Source organism: Muscardinus avellanarius (genome assembly GCF_963383645.1).
Source record: "Muscardinus avellanarius genome assembly, chromosome: 9".
NCBI lineage: Eukaryota > Metazoa > Chordata > Mammalia > Rodentia > Gliridae > Muscardinus > Muscardinus avellanarius.
The window spans coordinates 108,860,224-108,878,885 of record NC_137795.1 but is presented as its reverse complement, the minus strand read 5'-3'; the positions used below and the strand labels follow the sequence as shown (position 1 = coordinate 108,878,885).

The 18,662-nt window shown below is 61.9% G+C and overlaps 1 protein-coding gene across 6 annotated transcripts in view; it reads right to left on the bottom strand.

Annotated features, from left to right (window-relative positions):
• The window catches only part of AGAP3 (ArfGAP with GTPase domain, ankyrin repeat and PH domain 3), a gene marked incomplete at both ends in the record, with an annotated part of 54,651 nt that overhangs the window by 1,363 nt on the left and 34,626 nt on the right, over positions 1–18,662 (bottom strand). For 3 of the 6 annotated variants that reach the window (XM_080701076.1, XM_080701077.1, XM_080701080.1), the window contains 5 exons: positions 41–131; positions 216–370; positions 6,457–6,625; positions 12,203–12,307; positions 18,516–18,608. In XM_080701076.1, the coding sequence (XP_080557202.1) occupies positions 41–131; positions 216–370; positions 6,457–6,625; positions 12,203–12,307; positions 18,516–18,608 (613 nt within the window). Of the gene's footprint in view, positions 1–40; positions 132–215; positions 371–1,789; positions 1,928–3,150; positions 3,319–6,456; positions 6,626–12,202; positions 12,308–18,515; positions 18,609–18,662 lie in introns of all 6 variants that reach the window. The other 3 variants (XM_080701074.1, XM_080701078.1, XM_080701075.1) reach the window with 2 other exon arrangements.

Here is an 18,662-nt window from a genome sequence, read left to right as displayed (position 1 = left end):
GCGCCCGCCCACCCCAGCACTGGCCGGCCGGCACACTCACTGGGGGCGTCGCAGTCGATACAGAAGCTGTTGCCGCGGACAGTACGGACAGCCTGCACGGCCAGGGCTGCGTTCTGGTTCCCCAGGCGGGTCTGCCTCGGGAGACAAGGGGTGGCTGGTCAGTCCCGGCCAGAGTCCCAAGCTGGGTGCTCCAGCCGGCCAGCACCCCTGCTCACCTTGTCCTTGGCGCTGCGGCAGCCCTGCAGGCTGGCGAGGATCTGGGCCTGCACGCTCTGTACCCACAGCTCCCGTTCCTCCGCCGTCGAGGCCTCGAAGTGCCACGTCTGCCCGGTGAGCGAGACCACCACAAACTCGAAGGACTCGTCTGCCTCTGTGGGGCATTCGTGCTGTCAGGCCCGTGCCGTGCTCCAGCTCCCCGGGCGGCCCGGCCTCATGGCTGCCCGCTCCCCGGGTGTGCCCACCAGTCCCAGGGCACAGGTCTGCAGCGGCAAACTTGCAAGACTAGCCTCCATCCCTAACCACCTGTGGGACCTGGGGGCATGGGCGCAAGGTCCTGGTACCAGGAGTGCCAGGACTAGAGGGGGCGTCCTGGGGAGAGGAGCCGCGTCTAGCGCAGGCTGTGCGGGCGCGCGGAGGCGGATGCGGGGCGGGTGTGGGCACCATCCGTACATGTCAGCTGCAGCCGCCTCATTTTGCAGCTCATTAAACCCAATATTCCTGACGGCGTCAGCGTGGGGCTCCTGGGAGCTCGGCCCCTCCCCCACTGCCCTGGCATAGACAGGCAGGAAGGGCAAGTGGGTGGGAGGTGGGGAGATGTTTTCTCCAGAACCGGAGGGTGGGAGCCAATACGGATCCGAGAATGTCGGTAGTGACAAGCACGGGGCCGGACTGGGACCCCAGCCCCTGCGGTGACAGTGACGGTCTGCTCCCCAGGCCCCTGGAGGCGAGTGCTCACTGCCCCGGGCGTGTACAGCTGCCAATAGGCAGTGTGACCTGCGCTGGGGGCTGGAGAGAGCGCAGGGACCCATGGGACCAGCCCGTGTTCTGCCAGGGCCACCTCTGCTGGCAAATCCGCTGTCTGTCCAGGCAGCTCTGCCCCTGGGCTCTTTGCAGACGGGCCTTCCCACAAGCACACAAGCCCCTCTCCTCACCCAGCCTCGGCTCCCTGCTTCCAACCCCAGCCTTTGAAGTGCGTGAGCACTCCTGTCCTCGGGGCCCTGGCGGACACCTGGGCCCTGATGGCTAGGTGCTACCTCCCTACAGTCACAGCAGCAACGACAAACTTCGAGTCCACAGAACTTAACCTTTTGGGGAGCCAGGGACTCCAGACACTGAGACGGGCGGGGACACTGGGGAGCTTTGGGGGTAGCACGGTGACAGACAGGACGAGGAAGGAGCCCGAGGAGCCGGACGCCCATGCTCAGAGGCTGCTGGAGACCACGGCCCCACACAGGCCTGAAGCACCCTACGGCCACGCACTCACTCAGCTCACGGGTGACCGAGAGGAAACGGGCCCTGCCCGCGCATCTCAGAGGAGCACGGCAGCGGTCACTGTCCGACTTTAAGACCAACAGAAGCAAGCTCGCGACTGAGGAGAAAGAGCTCGGCGAGGGGAGCCAGCCGTGGCTGAAGTGCGGCCGGTTCCCGCAAGAGCTGGTGGCGTCTGTGCCCAGGAGTCATCCCTAAAAAGTGCTTCCTCCATCCAGCCCGGGAACGAGGTGCTGCTTCGGGGAACTGCGCCCAGGCCCCTGCCCACCTCCTATGCCCGCTCTCCCTCGGTCCCCCGAACCTTCAGCAGCACTGCTGGGGCCGTCTGGTCGGGGGGTCATGGCGCTCTTTTTCCGCCGGTGCTTCTTCCGGTTGGAGTGGGGAGATGGGGGAGGCTCCAGCTTGGGGCTGGAACTGAGCACCTCAGCGGGGCCACCGGCTGGGGAGGGGAGAGCGGGTCAGTGCGGGCAGGGCAGAGGCGGGCACGGCATGGCCGGTCCTGCCCACTAGGTGGGCCACGTCTGGAGAGCCAGCCAGGGCTGCCAGGCTCCCGGCCGAGGAGGAGGAGGCAGCGCGGGGAGAGAGGGGAACTTAGGCAGAGCAGGGTGAAGGCGGAGGGAGCAGCGGCTTCTGCAGCCTGGAGGGGTGGAAGCGGCCCTGGAGCTCACAGGGAGCCAAAGCCCCAGCAGCTCCGCACCAAATTTATCCTCAATCACACTCCCCGCTCCTCACAATTAATAGCAGAATTAGAAACAATCAGGGAGCTGCCTAATTACTGTCAATTAGAGCGCGCTAATCAAGCTCCGGCTCCCACACCCCGCCCGGCGCTCACCACTAAATGTCAAACTTCATTAGAGGCAGACACGCTCCCCCTCCTGCCTGCCTCCTTCCAGACTCAACAGAGGTGCGCCCAGGCCGGCGAGGCCAGCGGGCAGGGCCACCAGGGAAGCCCTGGCTCTGCAGTGGGCGGGGACTGTGGCCGCTGTAAGAGGCAAGGGCCGCAGGTCTGGGAAGGGTCTCAGGATACCATAAACGTGCCTCCCTGCGGGCCAGGGGACAGACAGACGGCCCCAGGCAGGGAGCAGCTCTAGGTGGCCAGGGGCAGGTGACAGTGTGGGCCGCCTCCCCGTCTTCGCCTGCCACTAGAGGTGTCGGGGAGCTGTCCCAGTCCCTTTTTAGCTTTCAGAACAGCCAAGGGCTGAAGTCAGAAGGCGCGGACTGGAGGGGTGAAGGACCGAGAGAAAATGACACAGGAGAGGACAGAGAAAATGAGATACCCAGGAGAGTAAGCTGGGGTGTTGGGGTGAGCAGGAGGGAGACGGCTAGGGAAGAGGCCTGTGGGCCGCTCCGCAGGACCCCTCCTCCACAGGCCAGCCCTACTCAGCGCCTGCTTCACTGTCCCCCCCACGGAGAGGCTGATGAGCTGGCTGCGCAGGGGGCTGATGGGACGCTGGAGCGCCACCAGCCCTGCCTGGGGACGAGGAGGGGAGGAGCTAGCGTGGAGGGCGGGCCTCCGGCACAGGCCGGCAGTGGCCAGACCTGGGGCAAGAGAACTGGTGGGAAGCCACACACTGGGGCTGGAGAAGGGACAGCGTGGTTCCCCACGCGACAAGCCCTGGAGGGCTCCTCGGCCACCAAGGGGGCAGGGCGCCCTCCACTCACCAGGGTGCTGCGTGCCGGGGGGCTGGGCAGCGGCCTCACTCCACTGGTCGGCGCTGGACACGGAACAGGAGCGCTGGTGCAGCCCCTCGGGGTGCGGGCCAGCCCAGGCCGAGCTGCTGAGGGGGCGCTCAGAGTGCAGGGACGCGCTGCTGGCCGAGTGGGGGGCACCTGGGGGGAAGGGTCAGATGGGAGGGGAGGCCGAGGGGGCGGGGATGATTGCAGGCAACACCTGTCCTGAAAACAGGGCTATAGGGCAGAGCCCCAGAACTGCACCGAGAAGAAGTGTCTGGGGCCCCCGACGGCACCAGGTGTACTGCCCCTCCACCCCTAGGCGCAGCCCTGGCCATTCCTTCTAGATCCTCCACCCAGTGAAGGCCACAGCACAGCTCTGTCCGCTCACTGGACGGGGCGTGGCCACAGCGAGGCGCCCCCCCACTGCAGGTCCCGGGGCCAGGACCTGCCACCCGCTCCTGGCTTGGCCCGCACCCTACATCCTGGTCCACATATGCCATTTGCTTTGCCTCAGCTTGGCTGCCATTCTGACGAGAAATAAGTGTATCAAATTCAAGTAATTATGTCTAATTAGTATTAGTAATTATCCTGTTGGGCTGAAGAAAATTAATCTTTCGTTTCCCATCAGGGAAGAATGGCATAGCCAAGGGGAACCGAGGCTCTAGGAGTGCCCGGCTGGGCAGGCGAGGCTGGCCATGGAGCGGAGCGCCTGCATCCTCACAGCCTCCTCCTGGATCTTTCCAGGCCCTTCCGGAAAGATCCTGATGAGAGCTATGGGCCTCAGAGGCCTCTGATTTTTAAAGAGCCTGGGGGATACTGAGAACCCTGGTGTCCACCACAACGTCTTTGGTATTCCCCAGATGGAGGGTGGTGACGGAAGCCAGGAAGCCATGGCCGCCAGGGGTGTGAGAACAGGTGAGCCAAACCCTAGTTGTTAGGAGCAGTGAGGAGCGGCTAGGTGGGGGCTCGCAGCAGGGCAGGCAGCCTGAAGGGAAAGGAAGCCAAGGGGAGGCCCCGCTGGCCCTGAGACGGGTAGGGTCTCAGGACGTCTGGAGCTGACACAGCTGGAAGGGGAGAGCGGCCCCAGGCCTCAGGGAGAGCACGGTGCCTGAAGGCAGCACAGGCCTCTTGCATTTGTCTAAATACCCCAAACAAGGCCAGATACACAGGACGTGGGGGAACACGACCACAAACCAGACAACAGACTCCAGCCGCAGGTCTCCCGTTGCCCTCCGGCCCCTCAGTAGGCCATCTGAGGGGACCCTGGCTTCTCGCCACCCCTTCCTGCTCTCCTCCCCTCCTGGGTTCCCAATCCTATCCCCTTCGTCCTGAGCCCCATCCAAAGACATCACAGGCCCACCTTCTCCCCCAAGCCCCCAACCCAAAACCCTGAGGGAGGGAAAGTGCTTCCCTTTTCTTTGTTAATTCTCCCCTCATTACGCCTGCAATCCCACAATCAGTGTGCACTGTAATTGTCGAATTTGATGCTAATGATTAATGAATTAAACATGGAGCCATCAATTAGTCCTCCGAGGATAATTCTGCATAAAGCAGCGGATAATGTAATTACAGTAACAAAGATAATGAGATGTTAACATCGCCCGGTGAGCGAGAGACATGTGTGAGTGTGCGTGAGGGTCGGTGTCAGCGTGCGGCAGCGGGGATGCGGGCTCGGGAAGCGCGAGCGTGCACTCCCGTGTGTGGGTGCTGTAATTACGGGGCGAGTGTGCTTGGCTTCTCTGCGCGGGGCTCCCCAGGTGAAGGGGAGCGAGGCCAGGACAGCCGTCCTGCTTCCCTCCCGCTCTGGGGAGCCAGCCCAGCCCTCCTCTTCCTACCCGCCTTCAAGGAGAGGCCCTGCTCTGGACCCGTGCTTGCGGGTCCTCTTTGGTGCCTGTATGAGGGACCCCTTGCCCAGGGCTCACTGGCGCTCTGTGCCCGGCTCTGGGAGACCTCATTGGCGCTGAGGACGACAGGCAACCTACCATTTTTGCCACTGGACAGCCAGGGCCCAGCCCAATGCACACATGCGTGCCTACACACCCATACACTCTCAGCACACCACCGCGGCGGCCGGCTGTCTTCTGCTGACTCCCTTCCCTCTGTCGCCTAGACCCCTCCCTCTGCACCTCAAGTGCTGTCTTGATCTAAGCTCCGGGTGGCTTAGAGGAAGGAAGCAAACCTTTCAGGTGAGGCAGGTGCGGGTGCGCACCTCAGCGCCCCAATGACCGGGCCGTTCCTTAGGGCCTTTGCTTCTTACAAAACTGGACTTCGCGGCCCCAGGGTGGCCCTGTGTAGGCGGCCACTACAGCCGGCACAGCCCAGTCATGGCGGCCATCTAGACAGTTGCTGAGTGGAGGCCTCCCTGGCTCTCCCCACGCCCCCGGCCTGCCCAGAACAAGGGGCACACTGGACGCTCTGAGCCTCGCCTCGCTCCTCCACCCTCAAGTCCTGTCTGCATTTCAGGCAGGCGTTCTGTTTCCCCGGGTCTACCCCATCCACTCCAGGAGCCTTAGCCTTCCATCCCCTGCCCACTAGCAGCTGAAGCACCCTCCTTCCTGGTGACGAGCAGAACACCCCAGCATCCCCACATGGAAGGAGATGCGTCCAGCCCGAAGACCACACCCAAAGGTCAGGCAGTGTCCTGAGCGGCAGGCAGTCTCTGGCCCTGGGCACAGAGCCAACGGTCTGGGGCGGGGCCCTGGAGCAGACACTCCGGGAAGAGGAATGAGCGGTGCCGGGAGGTGAACGCTGGGGACAGAGGGCCTTCTACCCGGCGCGCAGGCACACAAGGGGTGAGGGCACAGCACGGAAGGCTGCCCCATGCAGTCGCAGCCTCTCAGCCGACTCTTCATCCCAGACCCCTGGACACATGGCAGTGCCCCCCACCGCTCCAGATCCTCTCTAAACTCAGTCCCCGCGCAGAGACCCGCCTCTCTCACCGCAGACCTGAGGATGACCGCCTGGGGACCGCAGAAAGCTCCATCCCCTCCCAGCCCCACCCCCTTGCCCCACTTGGCAAGCTGACAAGCTGGCCTTAATGTGCTGGCCTTAATAGGCAGAAGGAAGCTGGTCCCAGGACCGCTGGCCTCTCTCTCCAGCCCCGAGGCTCCCCGGCCCCACCTGACAGCCGGGCCGCCTCACTAGCTCCTCAAGGGCTGCATCTTGGCCACAGCCTGGGACTGAGAAGACCCTGCAGTGCGGTGTGGCTGAGGCAGCCAGACCCGAACACGAAATCTCCCTCCCTGGGCCCCCTCCACCACCGCCATTCCCTGCAGCCCACAGCGGCAGCCTCACCTGCACCTCCGCCCAGCTGCGTGTTACTCCGCTCCGCGGCCAGCCCATTGGCACGCGGGCTGGTGCCCGGGGCTGTGGCCGGCGTGGCTCGGGGCAGGCGCTTTCCTGGCACCTTCACCGTGGTCCGCAGCAGGTCGATCTCCTTGCCATGGATGTTCTGCATGTAGTCCTAAAGGCCGAGCACGCAAGAGATGGAGACGCGTCAGGACAGGCCTCCTGGGCAGCCTGTCCCCAGCGCGAGCCCCTCCACTCCTGGTCCCTCTGCGGGGCTACCTGGGCTGGGGGGAGGAGAGACCCCTCTCAAAGTGCAGGACTCTGAGCCCCCTCAAGGTCTCCAAGTCTGGATCCGATCTCCACAGTGGGGCCAGGAGAGCGCCAGGGGCAAGGAGGGAGCCCTAAGGACCGGGGCCAGGCCCTGAGACTTGGGGCCCTTAGGGCAGAGGGCTTAGGAGGTACTAAATGGGGATAGGAACAAGGAGAGAGCCACCTGTGGCTCTCAGGAGGGGACCCGAGCTCAGGGGGACTGAGCAACCCCTCCTACCCAGCTGGGCCTGGGAGCCCCTAAAGCCCGCAGTCCCCAGAAGGGTACCTGGTGATAAGCATTCCTTGGATTTTGTTTTTCCTGGCACTGGGGATTGAACCCGGGGGAATTCTACCCCCGAGCCACACCCCCAGCCCCTCATGTTTTTATTTTTATTATCACTATTACCATTATTTTTTCATACTGGGGATTGAACTCAGGCATTCTACCTCTGAGATATACCCAATCCTCTTAATTTTGAAACAGGGTTTCACTAAATTGCTGAGAGCCTTGTTAAGTTGCTAAGGCTGGTTTTGAACCTGAGATCCTCCTGTCTCAGTCTCCCAAGTACAGGTATTACAGGCCGTGAGTCACTGTGCTTTACAAAAAAATTTTGTTTTGAAACAGGGTCTTGCTAAGTTGCTGAGGCTGGCCTCAACCCTGCAATTCTGTCTCAGCCTCCCAAGTACTGGGATTACAGGTGATGTGCCATTGTGCCCTGCTTACTGGATGTTCAAAGGGCAGGCTCTGGTTCTTTGTGTGTGTGTGCAGTACTGGAGATTGAGCCCAAGGACCTCCTACCTCCAAGCTACATCACCAGCCCTATATTTTTATTTTTATTTTGAAGCAGGTCTCACTAGGTTGAGGAGAGCCTCACTACTTGCTGAGGCTGTCCTCGAACCTGCAACCTTCCTATCTCGGCCTCCCAAGCCTTTGATTCTTGTGGGTAGCCTTAGGAGTGAAGCGGCAGATCCACCTCCTCACCATCGGAGCCCCTCACGGAAGGACTGCCATCATCAGCCTAGCCGAGTGCCCCTCGCACGCACCACGGCAGCGCGTCTTCAGAGACGCACACGCACACGCATTTCCTACATCAGCCCACGTAATCTCAACACCCTGCAAGAGGTGTCTCTGTGCCTGTTTTGGAGGTGAAAAAACTGGGCTCAGCAAAGTTAATCCACCAATATGCCACAGTTAGAAGGCGGCAGAGAAAGAGTCAAGCGCAGGTTTTCAGATTCCCGAGTTGGGGGTGGGCTTCCCCAGCCCATCCTGAGCCCGGGAACTTGGCCGCCTCTAGGCAAGCAAGTCGGCGCCCCGAGGACCCTGGGGCGCGCGTCACTCCGTGCTTGGGGCCCGCCCCAGCGACAGGGGCAGGTGAACGGCCGTGGCCCTCCGTGCCTGTGGCTCCCGTTTTGTTTCCTGTCCGTCTTTGTGGTGCTGGGGATTGAACACCAGGGTGTTCTACACCTGAACTACACCCCAGCCCTTTTTATTTTGAAACTGGGTCTCACCAACGTTACCCAGGAGGGCCTCGAACTTGCAATCCTCCTGTCTCAGCCTCCCAAGTACCAGGATCAGTGGCTCCCTGTGCTAAATAAGGACCCGGCCTGCAGCTTGGCGTTGCCTCCTGCTTCCCCGCCCCTGCCTAGCCCCTGGGTAGTTCTGAGCTGCCCAGCTCTCCTTCCGTGATCTGCACACCTCCCTGATAGGGAAGAATCTGGAAGTGTGGTCTGACCTGACTTCTGACTGCATTCCACTGATCAGACATGAAGTGGGCTCCTTGTGGCCCCTTCATGGGCACCCGGGGCAGCACGCACCCAAGGGCTCCCCGGGAGCCGCCTCAGGTGCAGCCTCCCAGTGGGGCCCAGGCCTCCACCTGCCATCGCTCAGGGCTTCAGAGTGCTTTCACCTTTCAGCTGCGGGAAACGGGGCAGAGTGCTCCTCGTGAAAGCCAGTGCTGCCTCCTGGGAAGCCCCGGGTCGGCAGTGGGTCTACCGGGGCTCAAGGGTGGCCCCTCACTTCGGGAATAACAACGGGGCCACCTGTTCCCCAAGAGAATTGAGGTGGAGGCAAGAAGATAGGGGGCCCCAAACTCTGGCCCCCACCCGCCAGCCATGGCAGGATGGCTGTGCCCGCAGCTGAGTCAGCTGAGGAACGGCGGGAGGGCCGGGCAGTACCGCCCCACCTGGGGCCAGCGCGTGTACCCGGCTGCGCCTGTAGCCACCTTCATTCTTCAGGGGAGAGGCCACCCTTAGGGCCTGGGCCCAACGCTGGAAAGCAGGCGCCGCCTCTGCCAGGCGTGTTCCAGGAGCCCCGGCCCCGCCCTGCTCTTCCCTGCAGTACCAGAGCCACCCCAGCCCGTCGAGGGATGGGGCCGCTGCTCTGAGGTTCCGTCAGCTCACAAAATGGACTGAGAAACCCCACCCCAACCAGAACCCTCTGGCCGCCCCTGGCCCATGCGGGCCGCACAGAGGTAGAGGTGCCAGGTGGGAACCATGCCTGGGCCCCTTGCTGCCCACCTGGCCCTCTCCAGCAGAGGGAGCTCCACCCACCAGGCAGGCACTGCAGCTGCAGTCCTAGTTTGAGGACTTCACCCTCCCACCCAACTCCCCACCTGTCCCCAAGACTGCGCCCACCTGTCCCCAAGACTGCGCCCTGCACGTCCTCATCCCAGCCTCCCCACACTGAGCCCTGATCCTTGCCAGTCCCTGTACATAATCACATCTTGGATCGGCTGCTCCAGACAACTGTCAACAGCTGGCCGGGCCAAAGGCCCAGCTGCGGCCCCTCTCCGGGGGCAGGGCTCGCGCTGCTCCAGTTCACAAGGAGGTCACAGCAGCAGCAACAAGTTTTCAGGCCCAGTCGAGCCCTGGGACGCCCCAGCTGGGGGCGGCGGGAGCTGACCCTATGCCAAGATCCACAGCTATACATACAGAGGGACTCTGCGCGGAGCCAAGGAGCCAGGAACTGGCTGCAGGGGACAGACCGCCCAGCCTCAGCACCTGCCCCTCACCGGCAGGCACCGGGAGGCCAGGCCAGCACCCTCAGCTTCCCATGCTGGGCCCACTCCGAGCAATGGAGGCTGGGCCTGGAGGACAGCCCGGGCGACGGAGCCTGGGAGAGCGGCGAGGACAGGGACCTCAGGCACAGAGCAACGGCGTTTCCCTCCGTCAGCAGAACAGGGAGCGCAGTGGTGGCGGCGGCGGCGGCTGCTCAGGAGAGCGGTCACCACGGCTGCCTTTATTACCCACCATCAAACAGCAATTTCTTCCCCAGCCTCCTCGCTAATTACCCAGCCAGCGTTCTCATCTCGTTTTATTACTGGAATTAACAACGAGTTCAGAGCGTGGAAAGCTATTAAGATGTGTGATTAAGCCACATTCAATTAGTTTCTACAAACAATTTAATTGATGTTGCAGATAGAATTAACAGAAGGTGATTGTGTGAATGGCTCCGCTGGCTGCAGCGGGGGAGGCTGTGGCGGGCTCTCTCGGGCCAGGCGAGATCGGTGCGAAGCCTGAGGCCCACCGCCATTCCGCCCCGCCGGCCACCCGGCGACCTCCAGCAAGGGAGTCACCTGCACCTCTCCCAGCCCGGCCCTGCCTGACCCCCAGAGTGACACCAGCACCGCAGCCCAGCGCCTCCGGGAAAACCCCCCAGTCCAGGCAAGGAGGCTGCGTGGTCACTGCCGAACCGGAGAGCTGAGGAAGCTAGCAGAGGCGGCCAGTGCAGGCAAAGGGGAAGATGCCCGGGGAGAGGCCGGCCTGGGAGCCCAAGGAGACAACTGGACTGAGCCTGGCTCTGCCCTCTGCCGGTGGCAGTTTGAATCGAATATCCACGGGAAGGGACATGTGTGCTGACCAGGGGCCCAGGGCTCTTTGACAGATGGGGCCGCCTGCCCCGGGAGGAAGGGGGCCAGGAGCAGGCCGTGGGCCAGGGCCACACCGTTCCCAGAGCATGCCCTCCCTGTGTGGCCCCTACCAGCCCGCCCAAGGGAGGAGCTCTTGGCAAGTGCAGGAACACCTGGGCAGTGCTGACTCAGTCAAGGTCTCAGCTCAGCTGCTGGCTGGGAGACCGACATGTCTCCTCCTGCTCTCTGGCGTGAGGGACAGCGCGCCCACTAGCCTCCTCGTTCCTTCCTGTTTGGAGTCCAGAGCCCACTCCAACGCCTTCACTACTTGGCTCCCTTAACTCTGGGCCAGGGGTCAGATGCCATGCCCGGCCAAGGGCATTCAACGAGGCAGGATAAGGTTGGGGTACAGGCTGGGGAGGGGAGGCCGCCCGCCCAGGTGGGAGGCCAAGGTGTCCGGAGGCCAGCTCCCCTGTCCAGGTGAACACACGCAGGGACAAGGCCCTGGGCCTCAGCACACTGCCAGGTTCCTGCCGCCTGGGTACGGGCACAGGCCTCTCGGACCCTTTGGGTAGGAGGCACTGTGAATCCACGACTGTCTCTGTGGCTCCACCTCCTCACCCTCCTTAGTGGGGGCCATTGAGGTGGCACAGCCTGTGGGCCCACTGGCTGCCCAGACACCTCTGTCTTCGCTGTCACTGCTGTCCTGGCAGGTCTTGCTGTCTCTCTGCCTCTGAGCACTCTGGGCAGGCCAGGGCGAGGGGGAGCCTGCTGTGCTCAGCACAGCTGGTGCCTTCTCTATCTCCCTAGGAATGACTGCCCTGGCATCCTGGCACAGGCCCCACTTGCAGGCTAAAGGATGTTAGGAGGACTGAGCTCCTGACACTGTCCCCTGAGCTAGGGGAGGGTCCTGAGGACCCAGCTGAGGGGAACCTGGGCGCCTCCCAAGGCCGGCCCTCCCCGCGCCAGGCCTCTCCTGTGGGTCTGCTCCACATGGCGGTCTGGACCAGGTTATGGCCGGGAAACACAGGCTGGCACCTTGCAGGCTGGGCCCCTGTGACGGCGTGTGCAGACCCCCAGGCAGGCTGGGGGCTCTCAGAGGCAGGCCCAGGGCTCCGGGCGGGGTGGGGCTGGCCCACGTGCTGAGCTCGAGGGGCTTCACAGGAGAACTCATTAGCCCCACAGTGGGGTGGTGACAGAGATGGATTCTGGCGACAGCTGTGTGCTGGAGCCACGCAGTGCAGGGCGGAGGAGAGAAGAAGGGTGGGGGCTGCCACAGGGGCCACGCTGCAGTCTTTGCAACACCCCCGACGCTGGGGCCTAGGCCACGTGCCTCTGACCCCGCTCTCCTCCCAGGGCATCCTGAACAGCCTGGTTTCACTACCACCTTGTCCCCTACCATCCCAGGCCCAGGAGCCGGGGCACGGCCCAGCTGAAGACAACTGCTAGACCACACGGGCACCCTGGCTGCAGACGCTCAGGGCAGACCCAGCTCTTCAAACACTAAAGTGGGACAAGAGCCCAGCTGCCAAGGGCGGGGGCTGCATGAGCCCCTCCCAGCCTCCAAGTGCCAGCGCAGGCTCCTGCGGACTCACGTGCAGGCTGGGGTGGTAGGTGAGCAGCCCGTTGTCACACAGGGTCACGTACTTCTTCTTCCACTCCTTGTTTAAGGACTTGCCACTCCGCTTCAGCAGAATCCCCTACGAAGAGAAGCACAGACTGAGGCCCAGGCCAGCCCCGTGCCACAGGACCCCCAGGCCAGAGCCAGCCCCGTGCCACAGGACCCCCCCCCAGGCCAGAGCCAGCCCCGTGCCACAGGACCCCCCCCCAGGCCAGAGGCAGCCCTGTGCCACAGGACCCCCCCCCCAAGGCCAGAGGCAGCCCCGTGCCACAGGACCCCCAGGCCAGAGGCAGCCCCGTGCCACAGGACACCCCCCAGGCCAGAGCCAGCCCCGTGCCACAGGACCCCCCCCCCAGGCCAGAGCCAGCCCCGTGCCACAGGACCCCCCCCCAGGCCAGAGGCAGCCCTGTGCCACAGGACCCCCCCCCAGGCCAGAGGCAGCTTCGTGCCACAGGACCCCCAGGCCAGAGCCAGCCCCGTGCCACAGGACACCCCCCAGGCCAGAGGCAGCCCTGTGCCACAGGACCCCCCCCAAGGCCAGAGGCAGCCCTGTGCCACAGGACCCCCCCCCCAAGGCCAGAGGCAGCCCCGTGCCACAGGACCCCCCAGGCCAGAGGCAGCCTCGTGCCACAGGACCCCCAGGCCAGCCCCGTGCCACAGGACCCCCAGGCCAGAGGCAGCCTCGTGCCACAGAGCCCTAAGAACAAGGGTCCAACCAGAGACCAGGAGCACGGGAAGCACACAGCACCACCGGCACCAGCACTCTTCACCCACCTCCTCTTGAGCCTGCGTCTGAGCAGGCCTCCGGGACCTGTGGCTGAACTAGGAAGAGCCACTTAAATATCTCCTTCCACAAAGCTCTGCTCCCTCTGACCACCCACCCGGAGGCAGCCCGGACCACAGCTCTAGGGGTGGGTGTCCATCTCCCCAGTGCACACAGCCACATCACAACAGACACTTGGATGGCCTCTGGTACTGCCATTCCCACACGGCAGGCACCATGGGACGGGGCGGACAGCAGCAGAGGTTTCTGCAGGGGCCTGGCCTTCTGCCCCCTGTGGCACCCCAGCAGAGAGCAGGGAATCCCAACTGTCTGAAGAATGCCCTGGCCTCTGTCTGAACCGCTGTCATGTGCCAGTATGGCGCTCTTTAACAGGTCACACGGCTGGGACCTGTGTGCTCTGTTCACTGATACGCTCTAACCTGGGCCAGTGCCTGGCCGTGCACTCAGTGTCTGCTGGAAGAACCAGAGGACAGAAAGCCCCTCGACTGTGTGGCTGTCAGATGATGGGCCACCCCAGGGGAGTTGAAGTGGTAAGCCTTGTTTAGGGACTTCCTGCCGTGGAGAAACCTGCCTCTGCAGTGACCCCCAGAAGACACCTCGGCCTGCTCCCTGAGACCACAGAGGGACGGCAGAGTGGCTAGGAGAGGAGCACCACGGTAGGCACCAAGTGACAGGTCCCCCAAGCCCCCAACTCAGGAGGGGTGGTAAGAAGCAGCGAGCCCTGCAGAGGCTGATGTCCCACAGGAGTTGGCATGGTGGTGCACACCTATAATCCCTGTACCTAGGAGGCTGGGACAGGAGGATCGCACAGGCTGGAAGCCAGCCTCAGCTACTTAGTGAGGCTCTCAGCAACTTAGTGAGACCCTGTTCCTATAAAATATAAAATAGATCTGGGAGTGTAGCCCAGAGGTAGAAAGCCCCTGGGTTCCATCCTAGTACCACAGGTCTCATGGGGAGGACAGATGCTGATGGGGAGAGGGCACCCGGGGCTCCACCCACGGGGCTGGGAAGGGCCACACTTGGAAGAAGCAGAGCCCAGGGGCCCTGAATGCCCCTCCCCCGCAGAAATGGACCGCTCTGGCTCTGCCTCTGCCAACCAGGAGAGTGGGGAGGGGGAGACTGAGCAGGAAAAGCAGGAAGTCTGTGCCTTCCCCTTGAGGTCCAAGGTGGGGAAGACACCAACCCACTTGCACCTCCCGCTCTCAGGCACAGGCGATGAGGATTTCAACTGCTCTCCCCTCCCCACTAGGGGCAAGGTGGAGCCCAGGGGCCCAGCAGCTTGAGCTGCCAGCTCCCGCTTGTCAACAGATGAAGTCTACATGCTTCATCTCGGGTCACACCCCGCTCCTGGTCCCCGTCAGCATGGGAGACTGCTCCAGGGGCTTCTGAGGACAAGAGGGGCTGAAGTCCTGGGGCCTTGGTGTCCTGCCTCTAGGGTGGCGTCCCTGCCACAGCCAGGGCCGGTGCTGAGAGGCAAGCGATCAGCACAGCTGCTCCTCCTCCCGACCTCCGGCCCCCAGCCCCAAGCACAAACAGCCATCAAGCGTGAGTGAGGAGGTCCTGGGCCAGAGCCCCTGGGTAAGTCTTAGGTGAGCCTGGGGGCAGATGTCCCAGGTGGAGCCCCTGCCCAGCTTTCTAACTATCTACCTATTTATTTATATGTTTATTTATTTATGGCAATACCGGGGATTAAACCCAGGGGCATTCTACCTCTGAGCTATACCCCCAGCCCTATTCTTTATTCTTTATTTTGAAATGGGATCTCACTAAGTTGCAGAGGGCCTCACTAAGGAGCTGAGGCTGGCTGCGAGCTCGTGATCCTCCTGTCTCAGCCTCCCAAGTATTGGGATTACAAGCGTGTGCCCCCACACCTGGCTTTGCCCAGCTCTCTTGCTCATCACAGAACTCCTCCAGGGATGGCCAGCCAGTCTGAAGTCAGCATCCCCCTTCCCTGCCTTCCTGGGGACCTTCTCTCTGGGCGCAGCCCCAGATTCCAGTCCTGGGGGGACCGGCAGGCTGAGACCCTTTCTGCCACCAGCTGGTGGGTACTAGTTCACAGGCGCATGCATGGGCTTAGGGTCTCAAGGCTCTTTTTTTCCCACTGGAACCCACCCTGGTCCTGGTCCCTGAGCAGGGAATCACAAGTCAGGATGCTGGGGGGGGGGGTGTCTAGGAGGGCAAGCCCTCGCTCACCCAGCACTACCCCATCCTTGCCCAGGACCCTCTCAGGGAGAAGCAGGTTCAGTGATAATGAGGCTCCTTAGCAGGGTGTGGGCGGAGTGGCCAGGCTGGGCGGGTGGGCCAGTGAGAGGTGGGCTCCGCCCGGCCTAGGCACCTGCCCCTCACCCGCCGGGCTGTGCAGCCCTGCACCCCCCCACCCCCACCCCCGCAGCAGCCATGGCCATCTACCAGAGGGAGAGGAGCCCCGGGGTTCCTGCTCCCCTCCCTGGCCGGCCGGCTGCGCACGGCGGAGCAGGAAGCAATCTGGGACGGAATGGGAGCGGTGCGGAGGCGACAGCCCCCAGAGGACCCGTTCCCGCCGCCGCCTCCCTCCCAGCTCCGCCAGCCGACTTAATTGCGGAGTCCGGATTGATTGGGAATGCAAATGGCAACTGAGATGCAATCTCCACTCCCAGCAGGAGCTGGGGGGAGGGGAGAGCTGAGCGGAAAGGGGAGGGGCGAGGATGGGGGGGAGGGCTGAGCGGAAAAGGGAGGGGCGAGGATCCTCGGGGCGGGGCCGCCGGGTTGGGGAGGTCCAGCCAGGGGGTGGCGTCTGGGGCGGGGAGAGAACCCCACCCTACAGGCCAGCGGACCATTGCGCTATACACTCCCAAAGTGGTAGCAGTGACGGGTGGCGGCCACATCCGGAGCCCAGACAGCCCTGATTCAGGGATGACTGCAGGAGGGACCATCCAAGGACAGTCCACACTGGGCTGTGACACTCAAGTGACTCCGCTGGACCAGAACCACAGGTGCAAGTTCACAGGGCTTCCTCCTCCACATCCACCAGGTCTCCCCACACCTATGGAAGACGCACCACGACCCCCAGCAGGAAGGCTCATGGGCCCTGGAAAGAAGGCGCTCTGGCCCCTTACCAACCTCTAGGCTAGAGGTGCGTTCGCTCCCTCTCCCACCTCCAGCCTTTGTCCAGAGCACATCACATCCCTGTGGCCACATGGGCTCCAACAATCAGCAGTGAGCCTGTCACTCATCCTACACGGGCATAGACACCAATGCCTGTTTGCACACTTGTGCACGGGGACTGGAGGAAAGAGGACTTTCAGGCGACCTCTGCAGGCTCACCCACCTGGAGCGGTCCCGCCAGACAGGAAGCCATGCATGTGGAGAGAGGGGGAGAGAGACAGACAGACCCGCAGAACGCGAATCAGCGCACACCCCCTGGAGTCCTGACATGTCTGTCGGGATTCATCTTTCTCTATGGATCTTCACGGGCATCAGAGACCCCCGACCTTGGCACATGAATCCTAGTCACCTTGACCACCCCCTAGCCCCGTAGCTCACACGCACAAGGGTCCACAAGGCAAGCTCTGGCCACACTGGTCACCACCAAGGTCAAAACCTAGCAACACGGCCCACTGTAGACCAACCTCGCCAACAACCAGACCCCAAGAAAATCAATACCAAACCAGCACCATGCCAGGCAGGGCAATCAGACTAGCAGCGGCAGCCCTCAGTCCTCACGCCCTCAGTCCTCACGGGCACCCTGGTCAAGGCCCCTGCCTCTCCATTTTACCCCCGTCCACCCCAGCAGATCCAGAGTCTCCAGCCCACACACCACCCACCACCTCTGAGCAAAGATGTCCATGTAGGTCCATGTGTCTTCCAATACAAGAACCCCCAACGGGAGTCTGGGAGACGTGGGTTGGGGTAACCTAGTACTCCCAGGGTGGCTCAGAAAGGAGATGGAGGAGAGGTTGGTGGGATGGTATGAGCATTACTTTTTTCCTTTAAAAATGAATTACACAAGCTGGGTGTTGTGGCATATGCCTGTAATCCCAGTACTGGGGAGATGGAGAAGGGAGGTTTGCAGGTTCAAGTCTAGCCTCAGTAACCTAAAGACACTCAGCAACTTAATGAGATCCTGTTTCAAAATTTAAAAACAGGGCTGGGTGCAGCTCAGAGGTAGAGTGCCCTGGGCTCAATCCCAGCATCACACGACACAAGGAAACAGCAGCACTGTGGTGCATACGTGCAACCCAGCTACCAGGAGGCTGAGGTAGAAGGACTGAAAGTTCAAGGCCAGCCTGGGCACTCAATGAGACCCTGTCTCAAAATAAAATTTTTAAAAAGGATAGGGAGCTGGGTACAGTGGCGCACGCCTGTAATCCCAGCATTTGGGGGGCTGAGACAGGAGGATCATGGTTCATGGACAGCCCCAGCTACTTAGTGAGGCCCTCTGCAACTTAATAAGACCCTGTTTCAAAAATAATGAATAAGCCCAGGGTGGTGGTGCAAGCTTTTAATCCCCACGCTTGGGAGGCTGAGAGAGAAGGATCGCACAAAGTCAGCCTCAGATACTTAGGCTCTCAACTACTTAGCGAGACCCTATTTCCAAATAAAGTATAAAATAGGTCTAGGAGTATAGCCTGGAGGTAAAAAGGCTCCTGGGTTCCACCCCTAGTACCACACACACACACACACACACACACACACAAAAAAAAAAAAAGAATAAAAAATAGGGCTGGGGCCACAACTTGGAGGTAGAACGCCCCTGGGTTCAATCCCCAGTATTACACACACTAAAAAAGAAAGGAATAAAGCTGGGCGTGGTGGCGCACGTTTATAATCCCAGCATTTGGGAGGCTGAGACAGGAGGATCGCGGTTCGAGGACAGCCTCAGCTACTACTTAGTGAGGCCCTTTGCAAAGTCAGTGAGACCCTGTTTCAAAATAAAGACTAAAAAATAGGGCTGGGGGTGTAGCTCGGAGGTAGAATGCCCCTGGGTTCATTCCCAGTACCGAAAAAAAAAAAAAAAAAAAAAAAGAGAAAGAAAGGAAAAGAAAAAAAGGAAAGAAAAGAAAGGGGCAGAAGTGTGTGCTTGCCTAACATACAGTATGCCCTGGGCTCCATCCCCAATACCACAATAAACAAGAAAAGAAAAAAAAAGTAACAGGGACACATATTGGGGGTGGGGGAAGGCAATAAGCCCCCCAATGGAGCAGCTCCCAGCACCCACTCCAGCAACCTCGGGTTACTCTGGCAAACCCAGACACTCCCTCTCCAGGTGGGATTCCAAAACCTGCAGGTCTGAGAGCCAGGGCCTGCGGACTGAAGACAGGTGGCTCTCTGCTGCCCTCCAGTGGTGAGGAGGAAGGACAGGCAGAGCTGCAGGCGCAGAAGGCTCCAGCCCAGCCAGGCAGCTAAGAGGAGTGTGGTCCCCTGTCATCAGTAAGGATGTGAGCCCGGGAGGAGGCGCTCACCCTCACACTCACAGAGGCCCTCAAGCTCGGCAGCCCTGGGCCACAGCAGGAAGAGCACTGACCTGCTTGATGGGAATGGCCCGGCCGCTCCCAATACTGTCCACCTTGCACTCGGCAGCCTTCTTCTCCCGGTCCAGGTCAGCGCCCTTTCGCGACTGCAAGAGAGAAGACAAAGCGTGTTAGAGACCCCCTGGTCTGCAGGGCGCTGC